Genomic DNA, 25,608 nt, shown 5'->3' on the forward strand with positions numbered 1-25,608 from the left:
ATGGCATACTCTACAAATTATTCCAATTTTAGCCAATTCTGACATTGTTTACAAATTCACCCCTTTTAGGGGGCTAGCGGGGTAAATACTACGGTTATTCGGACAAAAAAGGGGGATGCACATCTACATAATTACATCTACCATCTGTATAAGTTTCAGCCACATCCATCAACCATTTGATGGCAAAACAAGTCGGACAAACTTCGGGGGGAAATACCCATTTTAGGGGGCTAGCCGGGTAAATACTGGGGTTATCAACACAAACAAAGTGGGATGCACATCTACATAACTACATCTACCATCTGTGTAAATTTCAGCCAAATCCATCAAACATTTGATGGAAAAACGAGTCGGACAAACTTCGGGGAAAAAATACCCATTTTAGGGGGCAAGCGGGGTAAATACTGGGGTTATCAACAAAAACAAAGTGGGATGCACATCTACATAACTACATCTACCATCTGTGCAAATTTCACCCAAATCCATTAAACATTTGATGGAAAAACGAGTCGGACAAACTTTGGGTGAAAAAAACCATTTTAGGGGGCTAGCGGGGTAAATAGTGGGGTTATCAACACAAACAAAGTGGGATGCACATCTACCATCTGTGTAAGTTTCATCTAAATTCATTAAACATTTGATGGCAAAACGAGTCGGACAAACTTTGGGGTAAAAGGGGGCTAGCGGGGTAAATACTGGGGTTATCAACAAAAACAAAGTGGGATGCACATCTACATAACTATATCTACCATCTGTGTAAATTTCATCGAAATCCATCAAGGATTTGATGGAAAAACGAGTCGGACAAACTTTGGGGAGAAAAAAAAAAGAAGAAAAAAACAATTTGAGTAAAATCAATATGTGTCCCCTTCAGGGAAGGGGACCCATAATAAATTTAAAGTTATAACAACATGGTTACTTGAAAAATGATTTGAAATGAACAAAATAATAAAAGCAACAAAAATGTAAATTGTCACCTGTATCTGAGCCTGCCTCTTGTCTCTAGGTGGCGCTGCAGGCATTGCATCAGTTTCTGTGAAAACATTTTAAAAATTTCAAACTCCTTCAAGATAAATCCCAACAAATCCTTTGTTTACTACAACCTCACACAACACTTTCAAATGTAATGGAGACATGGCATAAAATGTTCAAGAAAACTTGAAAAAAAAACTACCATATGGCTGAAATTTAGTAAATCCAAATCTGCACACAATGCAACACAAACCAGTTTTTAAAATAAACAATTGCAAACAATATTATGACTCCTAAACAAGTGCAGACAGAAACCTTAAAAACAACAACTGAAAACAATTTGAGTACTTTCATTTATAGAATGTCTGCATAAAATTTCACTGTGGTTTTGGTGGTTTTTCAATTTTTTGGCAATTTTCTGTTTAATCATAGTAGAAGTCTATATTCAGTGATGGTTAACGAAAACTAACAAAATGTTTTTGTCAGGGTTTGTTTATTATACAAGTATATTATGCATATTTAACTCCTGCAATAACAAAACTCCCAACATATCCTTGGTTTACTACAGGAGTGGGCAACCTACGGCCCGCCGGCCGGAGCAACTTTTGAGCAGCCCATGACACGTATTTTATTTTGATCGACCGGGAGGAATGTATGTGTTAATTCCCATTTTTATACCAAAGGGTTGTTACATTAAAAGTTGATAGTTATTTTAGTTTATTACTAAGAACTTGCATTGTTACATACAAAGACAAAATCATTGAGTGTTTGACTTTGCCTAGCACTGCTATGTTATTGCATGATCATGGTTGCGGCCCGCCCCTGCAAAATATCACTAATTTTTGGCCTGCGTATGCAAAAAAGTTGCCCACCTATGGTTTACTACAACCTTAAAGGAACAACACATTCAAACGTTATCTGTTATGGGGACATGGCATAAGGGCAGTAATTTTTTCTAAGACACTGGCCTTCAAAGTAAGGACGAATCTTAGAGATAAGGACGGTATGGCAACCCTGCACTCACCAGTATGCTTGTTATGTTTATATTCTGGTCTTACCATCATGAGGAGGCACTGGTTTATCCACCGGAGGTTCATCGTCATTAAGATCATCAAAATCATCGTCACCAAACTTTCCTCCGTCATCTTCATCCGAGCTCGGAGGACCAGCGACTGGAGGCTGGAATTACAGCATGAGGTTTAGTTTCGAGGAAAACAGATAAATTTGTTTTTTCAATCATTATAACGCATTTAAAAAACACATTTTTGTTCTTGGATACCTTTTGAACACTAGTTTAGTATGTTAGCAGGACATGAATATTCAAAATTAGGGTCAGTTTGTGGAACTGCTTGGCTGAGCACCGAGCATTAAAAACAGCGATGCTTGTACCGAGTACTCGAGTTCTGGCTCGATATACCACTAATCAACCAGTTCATGGAATTAACCAGGCATTTTTTAACCAATGTCTACAGTTTGGATTGACAAATCCTATGCAATAAAATGGATAATGTTTACAGGTATAGAGTTAACCACATATAAATATATGCACAAACAAGTCAAAACAGTGTGCACTGTTTGCAGCCTATCATGCATTGCCTTGATGTTTTCCTTTTTTTTTAACTTTAATCACAAACATTCCTTTTTATAAGCTCTTACCTGAACCCTCATATTCTCCACTGGCATATCATCATCATCCGACATACGAGAGTTATGTAACATTTCTGATCCGACGGTTGTCACACTGTAGTCGCTGGCAGGTGCCGACACGTACGAGAACTGATCGTCATCTCCAGGAACAGTTATTCCTTCTGTGTCTTCTTCACCACCACCTCCAAGCTGGTGGAACAATTTCATGTTTATTGTTGATTTGTGACATTTTATGAAAAAAATTGAGAGCAAATCTAGCAAAACTACACAATTAAAATGGCAGTGTTGACTGTTCTAATTTGTATGCTTTTTATGGGCAGGAAATCAATAGAACTAACTGGTTGACTTTTGTTTAACTGCTGTTAGTTTATATTCTTGTACTATTTGGTGCCTAACAGTTGCTATATTGTGACAGTTTACTCAGCAGAGTGCATGTTTTCTTCGATTATGAAGTCACACAGTCATTACACAATAAAGTTTGCTTTCATTTTACACACTAGACCAGTGATTTTTAACCGGTGTTCCGTAAAAGATCGTCAGGTGTTCCGCGAGAAATTTGCTGGTTTGAATATAGGATTCTAATGTTTTAGACTTCTATGGTTTGAATAGTGTTTTATGTCGAACACCGTCCGAAAATCACTGATTTAGCGGTTACCAAGATTTAGCGTTTTTGTGTCCCCCCTAGTTGTTTCATTGCTTCAAAATTTCGTTTGGTGTTCCGCAAAATTATTTTAATGCATTAAGTGTTCCGTGGCTTGAAAGAGGTTGAAAAACACTGCACTAGACCAAGCGTTGCTGAAACACTTCACTTCACATCTTGCAACAATTGTTTTGTAGGCCAATATTATTATTCTTAATAAAATGTGATTCGATTAAATTAATTATTCTGCAAGAAGTGGAAGAAGAAGTGGTACGCGTGGCAGTAAAGAGCGTCCAAGTGGTACAAGATCAGAAAAAGGCTGGGAACCCCTAAGTTAGATTAACAATCACTATACAATTTAATGGATTATGTGTTAGCTAGATTCATCTGTCTGCCATCACATGTTAAAGTTGCCTTTTACATGAAACATTTGTAAACTTAACCAAGTATTGCTGCACAATTCTCTGTTTTGTTTTTTAAATGTTTTTAAGCAATGGAAAACTAACCTTATCTTCTGAGACCCATACAGGCATGCTCTGTTGATCTTTGATGGTGGAATATAACTTCCGATACCAATCATCACTTCCAGCAGCAAGTCGGATTGTGTCTGCAAGTTCACGTTCATATTTCGCTTATAATCATCAACTTATTTATTTCAGTGTAAAAATTGGGCGCTCAAAATTTTTCTTGCTACCCTTGCTCAGATTTTATGGTACATTTTACTCCATATTTATTTACCACACTGATACTGTGTACCTAAAATATTTGTTTACTTAGATTTACCACATAACTATGTAAATTGTACCGATTGCGGTTTTATGAATGTAAGTAATAAATAGCTGCCCTTACAGTTTTAATTCAATTGTGATAAGTTATCATGCAATAAAATCTGCTGAATCAATTGATGATAAAAATACAAACTTATTTAATTAGGGTGTCTTATTTACCCTCAACATAATAGAGACAAAGAAATCATAACTGTTTAGCACCCAAGATTAGCACCCAACAGCAAATATTTTAAAATGCATCAATACAAAACCTTTAACACCAGAATAACAACCACTACGATTCTTTTAGGTGACAAACACATACCGGTAAAAACGTGGTTATATCCTCGTTGCATTTTGACTGCTCGGTCGTGAAGTTTTCCTGGTTTCTTTTTCTTTTCCTCGTCAGTGACGGCCAACTTTTGACGAAGTTCTTTCACCACTGTCTTCGACTGAGGCTCGAGGAAAACAACAATCGGATAAAGTTGAGCGTAGTTCAGTTTCTCAACTGCTGTAGGTGTGATGTCCAGTATTGCATGCTTGTCCTGTGAGGATAATAATAGTGATGAAGCAATACACAGTTGATTCAAACTGTAGGTATAATGTGCAGTATTGTGTGCTTGTCATAATTGGTGGTAAAGTAAAAGAACAAAATTGTATTGATAAAGCCTTGAACAAATCAATTAAAATGAACACATTTTGTCAAATCTTGGTGTACAAAAGTATATGTAAAGTAAGCCTTAGTAAATTTGTACCAGGGCCAACTGTACTTTCTTTTACAATGTCACTAATGGCAACTAATAATAGACACTGAATCGATAATAAACGAATCACTCCTTCTTCCACATAAAAATTGAGTTACTGTGTCCCATCAAACCTTTAATGATACCCAAAATAAAGTTCTCAATTTGTGATACAGGTGTTATAAATAATCTAAGAGTTTTAATGAATGACAATGATTCGAAATTAAAAAACAACAAACCTTTTCAATGATATCTTTAATTGTATTTAGTCTGATAACTCCTTTACGATTTGATTTCTGTCCGGTCAGCATTCCTTCATTGCCTTAAAAAAATGAGAAAATGTTCAATTACATCACAAATCCAAATCTGGTTTAAACTAACTGACAATGTAGTGCTCTGTTTAGTTAAGCAAGAAACAATAAGTTTTATGGCTTGGCACGTTTTGGCAAATCTTTATTTCCAGGTTAAAATCAGTATTCAGTTTTAAATATCGTGTGATATTACTATGGGAGGTGGAAATCGTTGCAACAATGGCAATAGAACAGGGATTGATTCCCAGAATCAATTTACCAGGTTTTATGGCTTGGTTTAACATGTTAGTAAATTTGTGCTACTACAGAAAAGTGTCCAAAAATATCCATTGTTTTGGTCTATACTCGAAGTGTAACATCTTCTGTCAATCGTAACAGAAAATTGCAGGAAAATTTTTTCACTTCATTTTTTTCTTTAAACTTACGCGCAATTTCATAAATGTTCGGATAGTCTCCTGCCAGCCTTTCCCTTGCAATATCGGCAAGAGGTCCGAACACGACGACGGGACGTTTGAATCCAGCTGAAAAACACAGGAGTGGATAAGTTAGTTTCATTTGCTTCATAAGAGTTTAATGGGTAAGGAAAGTAATATTGCAACAACTGTTATATCAATTTTAGATTTCAAAATACTGAACTAGCACTATGGGATATGACAGTAAATTATGTTCACAAATTATATATTAAACCACAAATTTTCCTTCAGCTTGTAACTGTAAAACTGTAATGCGATTGTAATGCTACTTTGAATTATATTGAGACATATCCCTGGGCTACGTTTATTTCTTTTATGCCTTATGAGTTTGGGATTCAGATGATTTTATTTCTCTATTACATGATCTTGTTTCATTATTCCAATCATGGTGTGAGTGTGGTGTGTTTAAATTTGGTATAACTGAAACGTGCTAGTTTCCGCTTGTACCATATATTTTCACTGATGATGACAATTGTTTTTGTCAAAACATCTGTTTAAAACAATGAATATGTTTTATTCTACATCACTGGCAATTTGGTTTTATTAAATTTGGTATAACTGGTTTTAAAACCAATCGACACCTAATTTAAACCCAAAACAGTTCGTTTGTTTTTTGGCAGCAGCAGTTTCAGCACTAATACAAACAGGTTTCTTTTCACTTTTACCTTCGCGTAGCACAACCCTCTCGTACGCAGGAAACATGGATGAAGCGGTGGATGAGAGAGGACCATCAGCTTTCTGATTTTTCATCAATCTCCTCCCGATTCCTCCTTTGTTACGATCTTTCATCTGAGCTATCTTCTTGTCCTGAACCATCTTCAGCTGCTCAGCTCTGTCGAAAAAACAAAAAAACAATATTGAGTTAGAAAAGCAATATCAGATAAAGATATAAGCTATTGCTGCCAGGCATTAACATCAAGTTTATAGAGCTCTTCTGGCAAATGTATTTTTATTCCGACGTTTCGACATCTTATACAGGTCGCCTTCATCAGGATGTAAATAATCAGATTTCTTTCACGGTTAAAAAAAAACTTGTTGCTACTTAAATTTTAACCCTCAAATTATTTACCACACTAAAACTGGGCACCTAAAATGTGTTTGCTTACTTCTATTTACCCCAAAGCATAAAAATTTTACCCCTTCAGTTTTTTTTTTACTTCTTTTACCCATTTAACCCTTTGAGTTTTAAAAATTGTTATCTGCTAAATTAGTTAGTAAAAAGAATACAAACATATTAATTGGGGTAATTTATTTTCCCTTAGCACCATAGAGACACATAAATCATAAATTTTACGTTATATGTTAATAAAACTTGCAATTTTGCTCCTGTTTTCAGAACAGAACCTGAAACATTTTTTAAAAGGGTTTGTGTAGCAATACAGCATCAGAATGAAAGAACACAGCATATGCAAACTAGTGGACAAAACAAATGATTAGTATTTTTTCCCACCTGCTGCTGTTGGGGATCACACCACGTTCGATTTCCATGTTGTTTCGGCCGATTCTGACCGCAAGCCAGTACCCAACCATTCCCTGGTATAAAGTATCGCTGATTCTGAACGCTGATCCCTGTTTGAAGGACATCTCGTGTGTTCCTGATTTCTCGTACTTGAAATGAGTTCGGATGTAGAATGAATCACCGGTTCCGTGCTCTAAGATCTTCTGGTAAACTGCGAGTGGATTGAAGCTGACACTTATTGTCAATTTATGTGTTATTGCTTTTAACTTGTTTTACACATAGGGTCAAGCATGTTTCTGGGTCATAAATCGATTAAAGCCGGTCAATATTTTGCAAGCAAGCTGGGCTTTAGTAAAACAATACATTTTTGGTGCAAGTAAATGTGTTACAGCATATTATTCATGAAAATACTTTTGCCAGAAGAGCTCTATAGACTTGATATTATTCATAATTTCATACAACAAAAATATGTTGTATTTTCGATATTTTCGAATGAGCAAGAGACAAATTATCATTTCTGTGTGACAAGTTCTGTTGTATCTACATTTGTACAAACAGGGTGAAGTAATTTCTGCACACATCCCTAATAAAAATGCATGAAACATATTTATGGTTTTCAACCTAATACAAGCCTATGAACTAAATTGATGTGTTATTACCTAAACTGCAGTTATTACCTAATCAACTGTTTTACAATATTGCTTGTTCACAACCATTGAAAATGTTTTACAATAGCCAAATCTATTTTGACAATATTGCTTGTTCACAACCATTGAAAATGTTTTACAATAGCCAAATCTATTTTGACAGAGACAGTTTCAAATTGCAAACAAAATCTTGACCACTTTTTTTATTTTAAGCTTCACCTTTTGGTTGTGGTTGAGCAATTATCCGAACTTCATCTCCAGTCGGCAAACCCATCAAAGTTAAAACTGCCTCCTCTCGAATAATGTTGCGGAAGTTTATCTCGTTCACCTGTACAAAGCAACAAAGTTGATTACCATGTGTATTGCGCAATATTCAGTTGAAAGAGTATTTAATTTTTTAACATCGGGTAATAATGTTCGGTTCTTTTGCGATGTAAATTAAAAAATACTGTTAGTCAGTAACCTTACCAAAAGTGAAAGTTAATTTTATTGATCTAGGTTGGCAGTGATAGTATATCTCACGGTTCAACAGGAAAAATACTGTTTTTATGCCAAAGAAAGACGTAAAATGTTTTGAAATTAGGTTTCATTAAATATTTTGACATTTTTGACTTTATACCTTTCCACAATGCTGTTAATCAGTATCCTTACCAAAAGTGAAAGTTATTATAACTTGAACTAGGACAGCAGTGTTAGCAAAATCCTGTTTAGATGCTTAACAAAGAGGTAAAATGTTTTGAAATTAGGTTTCATTGAATATTTTGACATTATACCTTTTCACAAACACTACTATCCGTATCATTATCAAAAACGAAAGAAAATTTATTGACAGGACAGCAGTGATTAAATATCACATGGTTCAATTGACCAATCAAAATGTTGTTTTTATGCTTGATGAAGAGGTAAGTTGTTTAGAATAATGTTTTGTTAAACATTTTGTATGATATAATTTGAAAACAATTTACCACTTTACTGAGCTTTGATAGGTATAAACATTTGTCAAAACATTTTGAGAATAAACAATGCTGCATTTTATGTGTATCTGAGTTGTTAATTGTTATGTACATCCATTTGCAGGTCATGGCGTCTTTGACTAAAAAAATTTTTTTCCAAACGTATGTAACAAATCTCACCGATAAGATTTGATCTCCCATTTTGAGTCCTTGTTTAGCAGCAGGGCTTCCTTCTTGCACAGAAGCCACAAAAATCCCGACATCGTTTCCACCAGCGAGTCGAATCCCAACATTTTTGCCCTTAGTAAAGTTAATATGGCGAGCTGTTGGCCTGAAATACCAAAAAAAGTCAGCTTTTTTCATTTTTTTACCACAGGGCTTATGATTTGTTGACATTTATAAACACACTTCAAAAGAAAATCTTAAAAAAAATGTAAGAAAAAATTAAAAAAAACGCACTGTAAACAAATCAAAGTTTTAGTTTTGTTAAATTTTCTCATATCGCCAGATAAGCTTTATGCTACTTTGGCTCTCAATTTTCCGTTTAACAAACACACTTAAATCAGAAACTAAATGAAAAAAATGTCTAAATTTAATAAAGGTGCAAAACGCCGAAAGATTTAAAAACCATTGGTTTCATCACATACTGACAAAAATCTTCAGTTTGGGAAAATATTTGAAAGCGAAAGAGTGTGTGCACTGCAAACAAATACAAAATTGTGACTCTTTGATGGTTTTGTCATAAAATTGTAAAACCGCAACCTTTCCTAATCAAATATATTTTCCAAATATTAAACAGATTATGAAAAAAGAGGATTTTTGAAGCCGTGGAACATTCATTTAAAGCCAACATAATAAACATAAAATCTTTTGTTCTAATTCTAATTAGCTATCAATCGCTTTTATACTGCTGAACTACAATTTTCAACAACATTTTATCACTGTTTTTGCCTTAGTGTCTTTTTTATTATTTACCCTTTCAGAGTTACAAGAATGACTGTATTGGGTATCTGACATTACCATGATAAAAAGTTTGTGGAAATTTACAAATTAGGAATAAAAGTTTATGATTGAACAAAAGGAAAGTTTATAAAAAATTTAAACTCACGGAAGCACAGGCCCTGCATCTTCATCTGTATCACCAGGAGGCTCAGCATACTCTGGGGTGTCTGGTTTACCCCTTGGGGCTGGTTCAGGTGTAGATGGTGCACTGCTTGATGAGGAGTCAGCGACAGGTTGTGCTGCTAAGCCTGAAGGCAAAACTTTTATTCCTCCAAATTGTTTACTTGCTTTTGCAGCTGGAACAGGTGCAGGCTCACTGAAAGAATATGGGAGAAAATGTGCTGTTTGGTTTTCACTGCTATGTTCTATACCAGGGGCATGTAAGCCACAATCCGATCCTGCCAAGCTATTTCGTGTGGCCCTCACCAACACACTGATTCAGTGATTCAGAGAAAAAATGCAAATCTTCATTTAATTCAGCAACATTTTTCACTAGTTTTTGAAAAATCTCCATGCTATACAAGCTAAACCAGCGTGGCCGAACGTTTATACAGCAGTTTGCAAGAACTGAATGTGACGTCTAGTCATAATTATTTCTTGTAAAAGCCAATGCTGCGGCAAACCATGAAAGAATTTCCAAATTTTGCGTGCATAAAAAAATGTATGGCCCTCGCTTAAAGTCAAAAATTGGTTAGATTGCCCACTGACGAAAAATGTTACAGACCCCTGCCTTATACTTTCTTTGCGGTATATTAAGAGGCCACGACACAAAATTGACCAAGTGCACAGAACAGGAATAACTATGATTGTTTGTTTTGTTACTTTTGTGTTAAAATAGGCATTTGCTTCGTATATAGCAGAAAGTCAGTTTAGGCTTTGACTTTTCTGAAATATACTACATTGATGTTAAGTGTTTGCAAGTTTTAGGGAGAAGCTTTGCTTGTGAAACAAACATGTGTACTGCCCAATTATGTCTCAGAAAGCTTCTCATAATTGATCAAAAATTCAAAACTATCTACTTCAACTTACACTGGTGGGTGATCTGACTCTTTTGACACCGAACTTCTTCGAGAAGGCTGACTGTCACCTAAAAAACATAACATAGTAAAGCGGGATGCAATAAAACAAGAAAAACAATCTTATTTGTTTCTAGTTAGTCCTAGTTTTCGGTGTTCAACAATGACAGTCGTTAAACATATAATTCACTTGCTTTTAAAACCAGAATTTTAAAACTTGAGGGGAGGAATGAAAATGTTTCAATTGTTAAGTAAGGAATTCGTCAAAATAGGTTGGGAGCCACTGTTTTTGTTTTTAGATTCTAGAAAAGATTTTTTTTAATCCCCACCATCAGAGTCAGTGTCATCTTTTCTTTTATCCACAGCAGCAGGAGCAGAAGTGTTGGAACGAAATCTCTCGGCCGGAATTGACACAGTTCCACCATCTTGCTTCTTCACAAGCATCGTCACTTTATCCTTGCTCAGCCCGATGATTTGAATCGCTTCCTGCACCGTTTTATTGTCTACGTTTCTTCCATTGATCTGAAAAATATAATGAAGTTTGTAAAAATGCAAATATTTGAAACATTAGAAGTTAACTGTGGGGTAGGCGAGATTAATAACATTTTAGCCAAACATACCCTATTTCCATACAAATCATAGTACAACAGGCCTATTAAAGGGGTAATATTGAATCAGCCGGTCACCAAGCATTCACTATATGGAAAGACGTAGGCTAGAAAAATCTAGCCTGCAGAGGGATTCGAGCCCATGACGGGAGTCTATTTGCAAATTTAAGGAGAACTATAATTTCTATATGAGTGTGACATGATTGCTGGTCTGCATTGATTTAAATCTAAACTTTTTCTATCGATTTTGTTTGGCTCCAATGTGATTAATCTGGGCCTAAACATGAATAAATTTTAGGTGCAAGAGCAGGGATTGAGAGTATTCATACAATAACCTAATACTATACACTTTTAATGCTGAAAAGTAGGCAGGCTATTACAAGCAGAGATGGACCGAGCCGTGCCAGAACCCCACTACTCGGTACAGAGTATCGCTGTTTTTAATGCTTAGTGCTCGGCTGATAACAAACTGACCAGAGCAATATATTTGCATATTCATGCCCTGCTAACATACCAAACTTGTGTTTAAAAGGTTTTCCAAGAACCAAAAATGAATGTTTTTAAATTTGTTGATGGTGAAAAACCAGGTTTCTGGGGCCTGTCCAGCTATATACAAAGCTGGTGGCATAAGGGACCTTTGAAAGCTACAAAACGAGTGTGGAATTAGGAATGTATTTGACATCACAATGTACTGGGCGTTTAACATGTTTTGAAGTTTTTGCCCACCCCTGATTACAAGTAAAGTTATAAAAACACTTTCTTTGTACATTTAGCTGAATAAAAGTTATGAAAAGCATAACAAGAAAACTTGGCTTCGTTCAGATTTGAGTTAACACATTAGAAAACCTTAATGACACTGTGTTATATGCAACTGACCATCAGTATTGTGTCTCCCGACGTAATTTCAGTGCTTTTATCGGCCAAACTTCCAGGCTGGATGTCCTGGATGAAAATTCTGGTCCCTAATTTTAATCCATATGAGTCTGAAAAAACATTTGGTACAATAAATTAAATTGGTCTCAAATTAATTGTAAAAGACTCTATGACAAATGCATCACAGTGCAAAAAATGCAACTATTCAATGATATCTACATTAATGGTTATGTGTTGTCTCTTATGTGTATGGATGTAAGTTCAGAAAAACAACTTAGTCGTTCACCCTTTGGTTTTAAAGATATATATATATTTCGCTAATACAGCATCGCCAGTATCTGCAAACAAGCAGAAAGATTCATAAAAATAAATGGAAACAGTATGCATAAAAATCTAACCAAAGGGTGAACGACTAAGTTATTTTTCTGAACTTACATCTATTGCTATAAGGCTCATTAGTCTTCATCCACCAAGCAACGGACTGGGTGATTCCAGCTTTAAGTTTCAATTACGAGTGTCTCTTATGTGTATTATTAAAACTTTCATATTCTAAGTGTGTGAGGTGAAAAAACAACAACATTTGAAATGGAAAGTTAAGTGCAAAAACAATCCTACATCAAACATGTCATCCATAAATAATTGAAACAATTGCAAAAACAATGTTTGCATAAAACAACAAGCAGATGGTTTTTAAACCCAGGTTCGACTAAAAAGTAAAATCACCAAATACTAAAAAGTGACAATAAAGCAAAAATTTTCACTTACTGTTCCAACGAGTTTTTTTCAACACAACAGTTTTTGGTTCTCGGCTTTTCACCGGGAAAACCATCATGTCACCGTCGGATGTTGCACTGTCAGGGTCAGGCGATAATGGAGAAGTTGATCGCTGGAAAATTCAAAGAAGCAAGTTAGACAACTATTTATATCGTGAAATAGAAACATTTTTTGAGGTTTGTTTTGAATTTCGTGCCGAATCACCAGTTGAAAGAATGAATACATAGATGTTAAGAAGTGTGATTGTGTTTCTTAAGTTTTATGAATGAAAGATTTAACATTTATGAATGTTCTCTTCTATTGTTCATATGTCTGGACATACACACAAGCTCACATTACACATACATGCTGTGGCCACACACCAGTTGATGTGCAGCATAGCTTTATGTGTCTGGTCATACACACAAGCTGCCTGAGTACACTGGGGACCACTGTTAGCAACATTTGATGTGCACACTGTGGCCAGTGACGCTTTTACTAACGGTGAGAGGACACATTTATATCGCTTGTAATTGCCCAAAATAAATGACAAAATTGAAAGGATTTGATATTCTAGGATTCAGCACAATAGATTCAATATTCTACTGATGTGGCTAAAAATACACACAAGCTCCCAGAATGCACGGAGGACAACAGGGAAAACATTGGTCATGACTCTACTACTCTGAATAAACTTACCAGGTCCTCAACCGACTTGTGTTTTTCCATCCTTGGAAGTGTTGCATGCTTCGGTGGTGGAGTAATACTGCGACTGCTCGGCGTAAAACTTCGACTGCGGCTGTTTGAAAATATGTGTTTTTTACTTTGTTGCAATACTAGTGCATTTATTGTTGAGTAAGTATGTTAGATATGTTTTGCACAAAATTATTGGTTTATTCAAATTTTTTTGAGACAAATGAAAACAATGTACCTCCTTCTTGGTGGTGACCTTGATCGCGACCTTGAACGTCCTCTACGAGAAGGAATACTTCCACTGCAAGTAAAACACAATGTCATGATTAAGGTTTTAACTAGTGATGCACCGAACCCGCCTAAAAAGGTTCGGGCCGAAACCGAATATTCGGCCACAAGGCCGAATAATTTCGGCCGAATCGGGCCGAACCTAAAATCCCCGTTTATATGAATGTTTTCAACTGAACCTTGTGTCATTGACGCAAGTGAAGTGAATTTTGACAAATAAAAATCACTTTCACAATGCGGAAGCGCTACTAATGTTGCAGACAACGTAGCTCGTATTTTATAGACACAAAAATTAGTTAATTTATGACGTTTCGTATTGTCGGAAATGATAGTTTAGGCATTAATTCCATACAATCAAAAAGTTCGGTTTCGGCCGAATTTTCAAAAAAGTTCGGGCGGAAACCGAAACATCGAAAAACAGCGTATTCGGCCGAAATGTTTCGGCCAACCGAAACTTCGGTGCATCACTAGTTTTAACCACTATACAAGTTTATCTCATATATCACAATTTTTTTGAAGGCCGTTTTAATTGTTATTAAACCTACAAGTTCTTTTTCTCATATTTATATGTATACCTTTAAACCCAACAAAACATACAAGCATAACCAAAAAGTTACTTACTAACTCCTTCTGCTTGACCTTGATGGGGAAGGTGTGTAGCTTCTGTGTCTCCTACAAAAACATAAACTTATTTCAGTACCAACAAAATCAGGGATTTGTGCACATTGTCTCATATGACTCTTCTGTCAATTAAATACGATGTACACAAAATACAATGGCCAGACAAGCTGCTTAAGCATTTTACACAATATCAGTAGGTCCTCAATTATTTTTCTTGCTAACTTGTTTATCATGGTTCAATAAAATCCCTTAAATGAAACTTTTAAAATGCAATGTGGCAACAAGCCGTGGTGGGATTCAGTCGGCTGAAAACTATGACTTTTGCAATAGAACCAGCTGAAAAAATTTCGAATCCCACCACTGGCTACAGGAATGAATAAACTAAAAAAGCAAATGCTTGGATAACCAAAGCAATCAAATAACCCCAACTGAAACACATTCCAGCTAACTTTTTACCTCCTTGGTGGAGTTCGGCTTCTGCTGCGACTGTAATCACGTGATCGATGACGTCGATAATCACGAGTGCTTCTTGGTGAGTCAAGATCACGACTCCGTGAGCGGTGACGTCTGTGTGAAGTGTCAAGATCACGGCTACGAGATCTGTGTCTCCTTCTGTCCGGGGATCGGTCAAGGTCGCGGCTCTGGGATCGGTGACGAGGAAGAGTGTCAAGGTCGCGACTTCTACTTCTGCTCAGTCGGCCAGGTGGTGGCGTCTCACGTCCAACTCTTACCAAGACTTTGCGCTTTATGGTCTGAAAGCAAAGGAGCAAAATTTGCTTAATGAAGAGAGAATTCAAAAAAACTTTTTGCACCTCGTTTGTTGAACAAAATGAAAATTCAGGATAAACATTTACAAGTGTTTGAATTTATAACAAGGCAAAATTAACAAAACAATATCCACAATCTTTGCACCAATAAAACTCCTTTAATTTTAAGACAGATAAATCACTTTATATTTTACAACAGAAGCCTGTTGAGATTTTAAGCCATGATTGACCACATTTAATGATAATTGCATTTTCAGCTGCCCCAGGCAAAATATAAGGTGTGAGGCCGGCAATTAAGAGCAGCTATGTTATGTGAATGGAATGCCTCAAGCTATTTTAAACTACTGCATGACAAAATGATTTTGTAGCCAATTTATTCAATGACAGAGTCATTAAATATAATGCCATACATCACAATTGGCATTGTGATTTAATAGATTGGTGTGTTATTCATTCCATAAACCAAACAATGGGCAAAGGTGACAAAACAATGACTTTCCGTGCCCTGTGTTGTATCATTACATTCCAGACTTCCCCATTTATTACATCACAGAACAAACTGTGAGTCATAATGGCAATGGTTGTGGTATTATTAGAACCAGGACAGACCACTTAGCATAATATGTGGGATTTACCAGTATTCAAACACAAAAACAAAAATAACTTTTATGACTGTTACCTCTTATTGATTTAAAAAGAAACACAATCTGATTGGAACTGTACTTACCAATTCAACTCTTTGTCCAGCATTTTTCAGCTCCCTCACTGCATGATTGTGTGTCATATTAAACATGGGTTTGCCATTCACACGAAGAACAATGTCATTGATTCTGGAAAACAAACACAAAAACTCAGCAAAAATGTCTTAAAACAGCACCAAAACTTCATGGCTACATTTATTTGTAACGTTTTTTTTTATTTTGTCACTAAAAAAAGTTATTTGGTTCTATCAATAAAAGCAACCTACATAAAAACAATTGTAAAGCAAGCAAATTAAAATTTGTTCATGGCTTTATTTATGCAAATGACTAATTTGGTATATATATATAAATCAAAACCAAGCTTGCCAAGCTGATCAAATAACGTTTTAATTTTAAAAACATATTTGTAAAAAGTACACACAGTTAAATATGAATTTTTTGCAACAATGTAACATAACCAACCAACAAGTCAAATTTGGAATTTATATATTTGCCGCATAACTGTGGTCATCACCTTATTTTAATCAATTCTAATGAATAATTTATCTACATTGAGCAGAACATATTTTTTTCTTTCCTCATAAATTCTTTACATATGCTGAGAAGTGGCTAAATCAAGCATGGCTTTGCAAAAACCTTGCAGGCCTACTACGCTTTTAAAAAAACAGCAGTTACCTAATTGTCGAAATGGAAGAAAACGTTAATTCATTTTGCTGCCTTAGAAACATTTTTTTAGTTAAAAAAGTATTTATTCTGCTCAATGGTGAAATGTACAGACTCTTGGGAGATGAATGCTGCTTGTACTACTTCGAAGCCAACTGTGCTAGTACTATTGTTTAAATAACTTTTAGCCATAGCATACAACTTTATGCAAATAAGCACTTTGCAAATTAACAACCATTCAATTTCAATCATTAGGTCTTTGGAAAAGCATCAAACCTTTTAAAAAGATATATTATATTTTCATTGTACAATTTCCATGCCGCAAAGATACAAGAAGATAATAATTGTGTTTCTACATTTTTAAACCCACTTGTAAAGCAATTAAAGTGGTGCTCAGGGCAGCTTTAAAATCGAGTATATGCGCTTAATGATAAAACATAATCCCAGTCTATTCTATTTAAATGCACATTATACTCACTTGAGTTTCTCAGCAGCTGGTCCAACTTTTACAACATCCGATATAATGATTGAAGGATCACCAGATTGGGAGCCAACATTGTCTCTGCCTCCGCTAATAGCGATCCCGAATCCCACGCCGGGAGCTTTTTCCAGCACATATGTGTGCTCTTGCCAAATCAACTCATCCATTCTGTAAAAACAAAAGTACAAAGTGAAAAAAAAACATCAAAAGTTTGTCACAACAGTGTGGATTAATAATGAGAATAACAGCCCAAATTGTTTAAATAAAAAGCATGTCACTTTTTATGTATAGTTGGGCTGTTATTTTGATTAATAAACTTATAAACAGATCCGTATATGATGTTCCCAAGTGTGGATTAGCAACTCATAATACGCAAAGTTTCCTCAGTCAATACACACCGATTTGACACCAAGATCTTCTTAGTGCAACTTATGACAAATATTGGTGGTATAAGCTGGTGTAGGCTTACAATGGCTCTTTAGAGTTATCAACTGAAAAGCCATATCTCACCAAAACTGTTTGATGCCACAATGTTGGGCAAAAGTGCCGCGCTTACTTATATATCTTGTTTAGTTTAAGAATAATTGACGAAGCAACAGTGCTTCCTAATCAAAATCAGTCAACAAAATTGTTTAACTACTTGCGGGAAAGATCCTGCACCAAACACTAAATGTTGTTTAGTTTAAATGAATAAACAAGACCTGTCTGGTTAAACTTGTGTAGCAATATAAAAGCTGCTTCACCAGATTTTGAATTTGATAAAACTTGTGGTAGAAACAGTGCAATAAGCTTTGCAGTGGCTTAATATCTTCAGCTGTTTATCATTTAATACTTATCTATAAATTTGAAACATACATTATAGATGGCAAGAGTTAAAACAGCTCAAAAAAGTATAAAATTCATCATACAATTAATACACATGACAATAAACTGCTATTCCAGTTTGAATATATAACTATAACTAAGTCAACCAATCAAATTTTACATCAAAAAAATTAAACTAATATATATAGTTTGTTTATAAAAACCCAACTATGACTAACTTAATAGTATCATCATTAACACATGATTGTAAAAGCAAAAAGTATAATATGCATCTCAGTAATACCATTACCATGGATCAGTTTTGGCCAAGAACTTTTCACATTAATGTTTTACATTTATAAACAAAACTTTTAAAAAACTAGGCCTATTTTTACTCATGTCACATGTGCTGTTGGCAAGCAGGTCCATTTAACGGAAACAGATTCAATAGAATCCCAAATAAAGTGAGTCAATTGTTTGCTGAGTGTCGTTAGTTGGTCAATATTTAACTAAGGTTTAGGCAATTCATAGTGAAAGAGAGAAGCTATTTGTGTGATATTTGCAGAAGTTACTACAAAAAATAAGATCCTATACAAAGCGAAATTCCTTTCAACCAGAATGCTTTAATAGCAGCGCATTGCATAGCAGATAGAAAACGTCTGTACAAGATTTTGTTATATTTGACACAGTTATCAAAACACACATTTACTTGTGCATCAAAAGGGCTTTGTTGAACAAACTTAAGGGGTTCAAACTGCTTGTGTGCTGGACAAGAGTTCTAATGCTTGAATCAGGCCCTACAAATCATAGACCAGCTGTATATTTTAGTCACATAAACTGCAACTGATAACTTCTATAATACACATGCTGTGTTACAAAACCAGTTGGTATATTTTTTTGGTATATTTTTTTATTTTTATGATTAAAATCTCTCACTAGTGCAATTTCAAACCTTATGTAACCAGTTTCTTATTATTTGTTAGAGTAATCTAATTTCACATATAATACAGGAAACTATCAAATGGCCATACAGACAAACAATTTCCTGTGATGGCATAATGCCATTTCCCTTCTCAAACACAATTTATCTGTTGAGTGGTTTTATTAAAGATTCTCCCTTTTATATTAATCCAAACTTGGCCAACAAAACATTATGCTCTGATACATTTAAAAGACTTTGCATGACTACACATATAAACAAACATAATTGCCGGAATAATTATAAAATACATATATGCATATATATAGGTTACAAACAGTGGTGGGGATCAAATTTTGTGTCAGCCGGTTCCATCACAAAAGTCATATTTTTCAGCCGGTTCATTGACAGTAAATTCATTAACATTACCAACCGGTTCGTTGATCTCATAAAATTTCGTGAGACGGTTCTATAGAACAGGTGCAAACCGGCTGAATCCCACCACTGGTTACAAACTGTTTGAAGCACAAAAAGGCAATAATATTAACAAACCTTTGAAGTTTCCTCTATTATTTGCACCAGTTTCTATTCCACAGTTTGCAACAATCAGGTTTTACTACAAATAATAATTTTACAAAATCTAAAAAATACAAAGATTTCAAAATTATGCAACTCTCTAAATTCAAAAATTTTGCTCAAACAAAGTTCGTACCTAAACACAAATTTAAATCAATTTGAAAATGTAGCACATTCGACTTATGTGAAAAAAAAATGATATTTTTGTTTAAGCAAACTCACAATACTGAATTTATTTAACCCCAGTAATCAGTATCTGATTACAAGGCACACTTAGGTTTGGCAGTTTCATTTAAATTCCATGTTACTTAATTCCCACAGGAACAAGCTCACAATTCACAAGGGATAAATCAGCAACGCTGCGTAGTAGAATGTGTAAGACCAAAACAAAACATTTACGATTTCAAACCAACAGATTTTATTCATATTTTCACATATTTTTCAAAACAACAAATGTTGTGGTATTATACATATCAAAACTCAAACGATCTGTTATATGGGCAATTTTTTTCCACACTGACAAGTTCATAAATCAACAAGCTTTCTTTGGGTACACATTCAAAGTTTTTAACCTCAACAACAAAGAGACAAAACAACTTACCAAACCAATAAGTGTTATTATTTAAAAGAATAAATTTAACATATCTTGGTCTTAAAATAATCCTTTCTAAAAGATGTCTGAAAAGTATAAAACCTGGCTTCCTTTAAATAGTTTAAAATATTTAACTAAAATAAGTAAAAAACAAGGGTATTACTTGTGCAAACTAAAAACGCAAAATAACCTAATGGCACTTCCATAAAATCGCTATATGTCCTGCTTTTGACGTAACAAGCTTTTAACATTGATTAGAGCTGGCGTTTTAAGGCTATGTCTTTCTGTTATCCATTTGCCTAAAACTGCAAGAGCGCAAAAAACCTTTTAAAATCAATAAACAGAACCTTGACATTACTTTGCATGTAAATAACAGCAAGGCACTCGAATCAAACTTTCAGCAAGTCGCGAATCGATTTAACTTGGAGCGAATTCGCTTCGAACACACCCAGTACAACCCAGTGAGTTTGCCGAGCGAAGTAGAGAAAACGCGATTTGAACCAAGCAACGATTTCATTGGCTTTCGCGTCGAGATAGAGCCCTAGGCGCAAAAGAGAGACCAGTGGAATGTCCTTGTTTGTTCACAGCGCGCGAGCATTAAAGCGCGACGACAGAAAGAGTAAAAAAGAAACTAGCTTAAGAGGAGGGAGCGCTCGTTTACATTATGACGTAGTGACATCTATGTGCGCTGGTGGATGAAATGTGTATGTTTTGCGACTTTTACGATGCGCTCTATTCGCTGGTGCACTGCAGAGGATTTTACTATCCAAGCGGCGAAGTCTTTCATTTCCTGGTTATGTCGGGTTTATAAACGCAAACACACAAAACCGTATTCATCAATCTCAGACCACGAGCGGTACTTAAAATCTTTTTCTTCAGAACTTTGTAGAATTTTTTACCAGTAAAAGAATAACTAGCACTTTTTCGTTTAGTTATTTTTGCAACTTTTTCAAAAGTAAGACTTTTTCAGGGTCTCTTTAGCTGCTAGCGTAAGATACTACTTCACGTTTCATGACAGTTACGGTTTGTTAAAAGCGATTAAATTAATAAAAAAAATCATAAAACATTTAGATATTAACTACTTATTTGAACAACATACCATAAAAAGGGCGTTTCACCCGAACACTTTTTGCAAAACCTAAAATGCTAAACGTATGGCAATACTTTATGACTTCAACTGAAATTGGCATTTTGTTTTTCCAACAAAACATTTAACCACACGAAAAGCTGTGAATAACATATTTCATAGTATATTGGCTTAAAAAATACAATACAAACAACATTCGTCCTCCTGTGTGACCTTTCAATTATCGATTGTAACGCCCAGCTACGAAAATCCTATATTTCGTTTGAGCTGACTAAAGCCGATGTTGGCTACTAGTTCTATCTTTCGTCTGTCCGATAATCCTTCATGTCCACCGAATGTCCTTCAAGCTTTTGTAGCCACAACATTTTAAGCCTTCTAATTCACACAACAGCGATTCCCGGCAAAGTGGGGGAAATTCCCTTGTAGTAGAAGATTTTTCACTGCGTTTTGGACGTTTAGAAGTCACACTTACACCCTTGCTGGTGAAGCAATAATTAATATAAAAACTGACAAAGTTACTTTCTAGACTTCAAACCGGATTAGGAGAGCTTATTGCAAGGGCGTTTGCGTCCCTAGTCTTTTGTGAATTCATGTCGGAACTTAGGGAACTGGCCTTTAGAGTGTAATAAAAGCCGGTTTGGGCAGCAGACCATAGAAAAGACTTCATTGTGCGAAAATTTTTCAACCTATTCTACGATAAAGGCCTACACGAGAGCAAAATATTTCTACAGCAACATTCAAAACGAAAACCACAAGGCTGTTTACCATGGAATTCATAACATTCACACAATAACCTGCTATTGACTCCCTCATTGTACTGGAAACTCACACGCTGAAAAGCAAAACATAAAAGATAACAAAACTCATGAAGCCTCCTTGGCATTTAAATTTATTGTTCGCTCACTGACTATAAATATAAAGTCTAATTGAAACCTTTGCGCAAGACGCAGCCGTTCCGTTCGTAATTGTTTTATTCCAAAACGAGTTCAATTAAGTGGTTACCTCACACAAAAGTAACTGTCCTTTCTGACCTTGTGCTGTTTTGAATTCTTTTTTTGCATTTGTCGCTTATTTCATTTTATAGCCACAATCTCTTTACAGTTGCTTACAATTTATAGTTGTTGGTGCTTGGAGCGTCTGAACAATTTAGTGTTCAGAACCTAACAAAAGAATAACATACTTTTGCAGTCAGTTTTAGTGGTTAAGTTTCCATATTTTCCCAGATTTAACGAGCTATACGACCCTGTAACAGAACACCGAAATTGCTTTGCGTATCAACAACAACTGGGGGCAAATTGGCGAAATTATCTACACCTGATTTGGCAGCCTATATGCGCACGAAGTTAAGCAAATTCATTGTTACAAAAATGATGTAATGTAGTAGCAGCTGTTTTATGCTAAGCGACTGTACTTTTGTGATGACACAACACATGTTCCTCGAAATATAATACGCCTGCGTTTATTTGTTTATTTCTCTCTATTGCATTTAGGCTTTTTGTAAAAGAAATTAGCTTCTGGTCTATCTAAACCTTCAATTTGCAACAAATAAATTAATAATTTAAGTAAAGTCCAAATAAGTCGAAGATCGTAGCGACGGTGTACAATTGACCACGTGATCCAAAGGCACCTTTCTCCTTACTTGCTGGGATAACGTCATACTTATAGCGCAATGTGCGTGCTGGAACTGTTTGCGAAACGTATAGGGTTGGGTATTTACTTTACAGGGAGAAATTATAACCGTTTCTCTCCAACACTTGTGACAAGGCATCATTATTTAAATAAGTTGCAACAACATGACAATGTGCCTTTGCAACACCATGACAATTTGCCTACTTTTGAACAGGAGTAAAAAAAAACAGAAATAGGATATGTACACTTGACTCGATAACTTGTATTTTTTCGGGTGTCCTTGCTGTTTTTCGAGCTGTTTAACATGGATGTGTCTAAAGAAGTGATAGTGCAAATATAAACTTGACTTAATGTGCGAAATTGCCCAGATACAATTTGCGTTAATCCAGATTTTAACGTAACGGTACGCTGGTTAAACGCCGTCTTTCGTTAAGAAAATTGTTGGTCTTACCGAACTGAACTCAATTGCTAAAAATACGGGCCCAGTGCAGTGTCTGTTTGGCAACACGTAAGCTAAAGCTGTATGGCAAAAACAACTTAACTCAAAAGTTTCAGAAACCAGTAAAGTAACAAACGCAGAAACATTTCCTGAAAGAAGTGAACCGCTAAAAATCTTCATCGTGAAATTGTTACGTTATCTACCAAAGACAAGCAGAGATTTAGTCTTTCCTTCAATAAACCAATTTATTGCATTGCTCTTGCTTAAAACCTCAACGACTAATCACGCCTTTAAATTTACTCATGTTCAAATATTTGCTGCACACACCGTACGTCTCCCTCTATATCAAGACATCCATCCATGCCCAAGGCACCTGTTCTCACGTCGCAGCTGGTGGGAATTGAACAACAACTGTACGCACTCACAACGCCCCATGCTGTTACTACACAGCGGGTGGAATTCACTTGTCTCTTGTTACGTCACACTTTATTGCCTTACGTCATAGACGGGGTAATAATCACAGTGTTCTACATGTCTCTCCTGGGAATTAACATTGTTTGAAACCGGAACAAAGCTGGATTAACTGTGTGTTGGACGACTTTGTGAGGTTTAACATCACACTAAAACATGTTTATATGAAAGTAAAGATGAACCCTAATGTTTTGTCACAAACACAACAAAATATGTATTTTGTGGACAATATCACCGTTGAGTTACATATGTTTTGTTTTTTTAATTTATTTCTCTGCAGAATGCAAGTTGTAAAATGGCCTCAAATTTTGACATATTTGTTTGAAAACACTTCATTTTTTGTAACTACAACCTTAAGGTCACTGACGCAAACATATCCAAACCCATATTGTTTGACATTTCTGGTTACTACATACAACTTGGTGCTGTGGTGTTTTACAAAACAAGTTTGCGAAAAACTACATATACGCCGGTCTGAAACGAGTCTGCTCTAAACAGAAGAATAGAGAAGCAGTAGGATCACACGAAAGAAACACTCTGTACTATGCGGCAACAACACTAGTTATAAACGATTTGCATCTGTTTCTAGTAGTCTAAGTACTCCTAATACCAAGTGCACTGATGAGACCTTATAAGTCGGAACAGTGTGCTGTGCACTGTCTTGTCAGCAGCTTATTCTGGAGAAGTTGTCAAAATCCGTATGCTTGTCGGCGAAGGACCTCGTCCTTTTTTCACTTGTGAAATTTCCAAGATCAAATTTACATCCAAGTTTCATTAAACTCACCCACCTTGTCGATACCAAAAAAGTATCTTAATTTTGCCTTCTAAACCATACTCAAATTTGAGAACCTTTGCTTCACTGTAACTTGGCTTAAACCGTCAGTTTCATTTGGACCACCGGCTTGACTTATAGCTGGCAGCGAAGCACTTTATCTCGGCTTAGGAATTTCAAACATTTCCCCACACTTGTCGGCAAACACTCTCACAGGTTCCTGGCGTATGTTCTCCACTGCAAATTCATCACATCATCAAAACCACGACAAGTCTCTGCTGTTTAACATGGAATCGCGCGGAGTAAACAGGCATAAAAGGCAAACTAAGATATTTGAAAACTGCCAATAGTGATTTATATCGTAATGTATGGCACATTGACTTAAAAACGATTTATGATTTGCGACAACAATGCTAATATATTACAAAACCTTCGGTGCTGTGAAACCATAGTTATAAGAAGCCAATAGCACTGATGATAGCGAAAGTACTTGCCAAAAACGTCTAACCATAAAGCATATCGCTTTCAATGTCCAATTGGGTCGTTATATTCCGTATTGGACCTTGCACTGTCTTCTAAAAGATAAAAGCATTCACAAAATTGAAAAATTGTTTTGTTTTTACAAACAAACGGTCTGAGGTTATATTCTACGACATATTGAATAAACCCGTCCAAATTGTCCAAAACTAACTTAGCATCCGTAATTCAATTAAATTAATCCTGAACGTCTGTCACATGTAAAGAAAAACTAAGAGAACCAAAATTTCTTAAGATTTTCCACTGAGAACTACGCCCGAATATTTTGTAGATTACAAAGCGACGAAAAACGACTCGCTCGGGTGGAAACGTCGCCTTTTACACTACACAAAAGAGAAATAGTCTTCCAACCACCTACCACTCGACAAATCAATGTAGGTCGTCAAGGTAGACACAAAAAAACCTTTTCGTTCAACGTCTAAAGTTACGCTCCGCCGGTTGAAGATAAAAAAGCGGTTTTGTGCAAAGCAAGCCACAAAAGCGAGCGCACGTGCAGTGTGTGTGCGCACCACTCGAGTGTGTGTGCGCCGTGCTGTGCGCAACACTCTGGTCTTCTTCTAATCAAGATGGCGTCGCCTTTTTTACTTGTGCGGTTTGAAAATGACCTGTAATCAGCCTGAAACGACTAGGTATTACTTGTTCGCTGCAAAATTGCTACAGTTTGTTGGCATTAACATACGTTTAATTCCCAATGTGCAATTTCG

At 35.7% G+C, this 25,608-nt stretch overlaps 1 protein-coding gene across 4 annotated transcripts in view; it reads right to left on the minus strand.

Annotated features, from left to right (window-relative positions):
• Positions 1–19,459, minus strand: part of LOC145225487 (tight junction protein 1-like) — a 30,578-nt gene extending 11,119 nt beyond the window's left edge. For all 4 annotated transcript variants that reach the window (XM_080092204.1, XM_080092203.1, XM_080092202.1 and 1 more), the window contains exons 1-23: positions 19,354–19,459; positions 17,076–17,246; positions 15,961–16,063; positions 14,923–15,218; positions 14,467–14,517; positions 13,796–13,858; positions 13,564–13,663; positions 12,877–12,997; positions 12,115–12,221; positions 10,960–11,152; positions 10,644–10,701; positions 9,721–9,930; positions 8,793–8,943; positions 7,879–7,987; positions 7,004–7,223; positions 6,219–6,385; positions 5,506–5,601; positions 5,009–5,091; positions 4,352–4,571; positions 3,766–3,866; positions 2,629–2,808; positions 2,031–2,151; positions 978–1,033 (exon numbers count right to left, since the gene is read on the minus strand). In XM_080092204.1, coding sequence (XP_079948330.1) covers positions 978–1,033; positions 2,031–2,151; positions 2,629–2,808; positions 3,766–3,866; positions 4,352–4,571; positions 5,009–5,091; positions 5,506–5,601; positions 6,219–6,385; positions 7,004–7,223; positions 7,879–7,987; positions 8,793–8,943; positions 9,721–9,930; positions 10,644–10,701; positions 10,960–11,152; positions 12,115–12,221; positions 12,877–12,997; positions 13,564–13,663; positions 13,796–13,858; positions 14,467–14,517; positions 14,923–15,218; positions 15,961–16,063; positions 17,076–17,245 — 2,976 coding nt within the window. In that variant the 5' untranslated portion in view covers position 17,246; positions 19,354–19,459. The remainder of the gene's footprint in view (positions 1–977; positions 1,034–2,030; positions 2,152–2,628; positions 2,809–3,765; positions 3,867–4,351; positions 4,572–5,008; positions 5,092–5,505; positions 5,602–6,218; positions 6,386–7,003; positions 7,224–7,878; positions 7,988–8,792; positions 8,944–9,720; positions 9,931–10,643; positions 10,702–10,959; positions 11,153–12,114; positions 12,222–12,876; positions 12,998–13,563; positions 13,664–13,795; positions 13,859–14,466; positions 14,518–14,922; positions 15,219–15,960; positions 16,064–17,075; positions 17,247–19,353) is intronic.
• Positions 19,460–25,608: the final 6,149 nt, after the last annotated feature.

The sequence above is a fragment of the Phallusia mammillata genome, chromosome 4, assembly GCF_965637545.1.
Source record: "Phallusia mammillata chromosome 4, kaPhaMamm4.hap1.1, whole genome shotgun sequence".
Lineage (NCBI taxonomy): Eukaryota > Metazoa > Chordata > Ascidiacea > Phlebobranchia > Ascidiidae > Phallusia > Phallusia mammillata.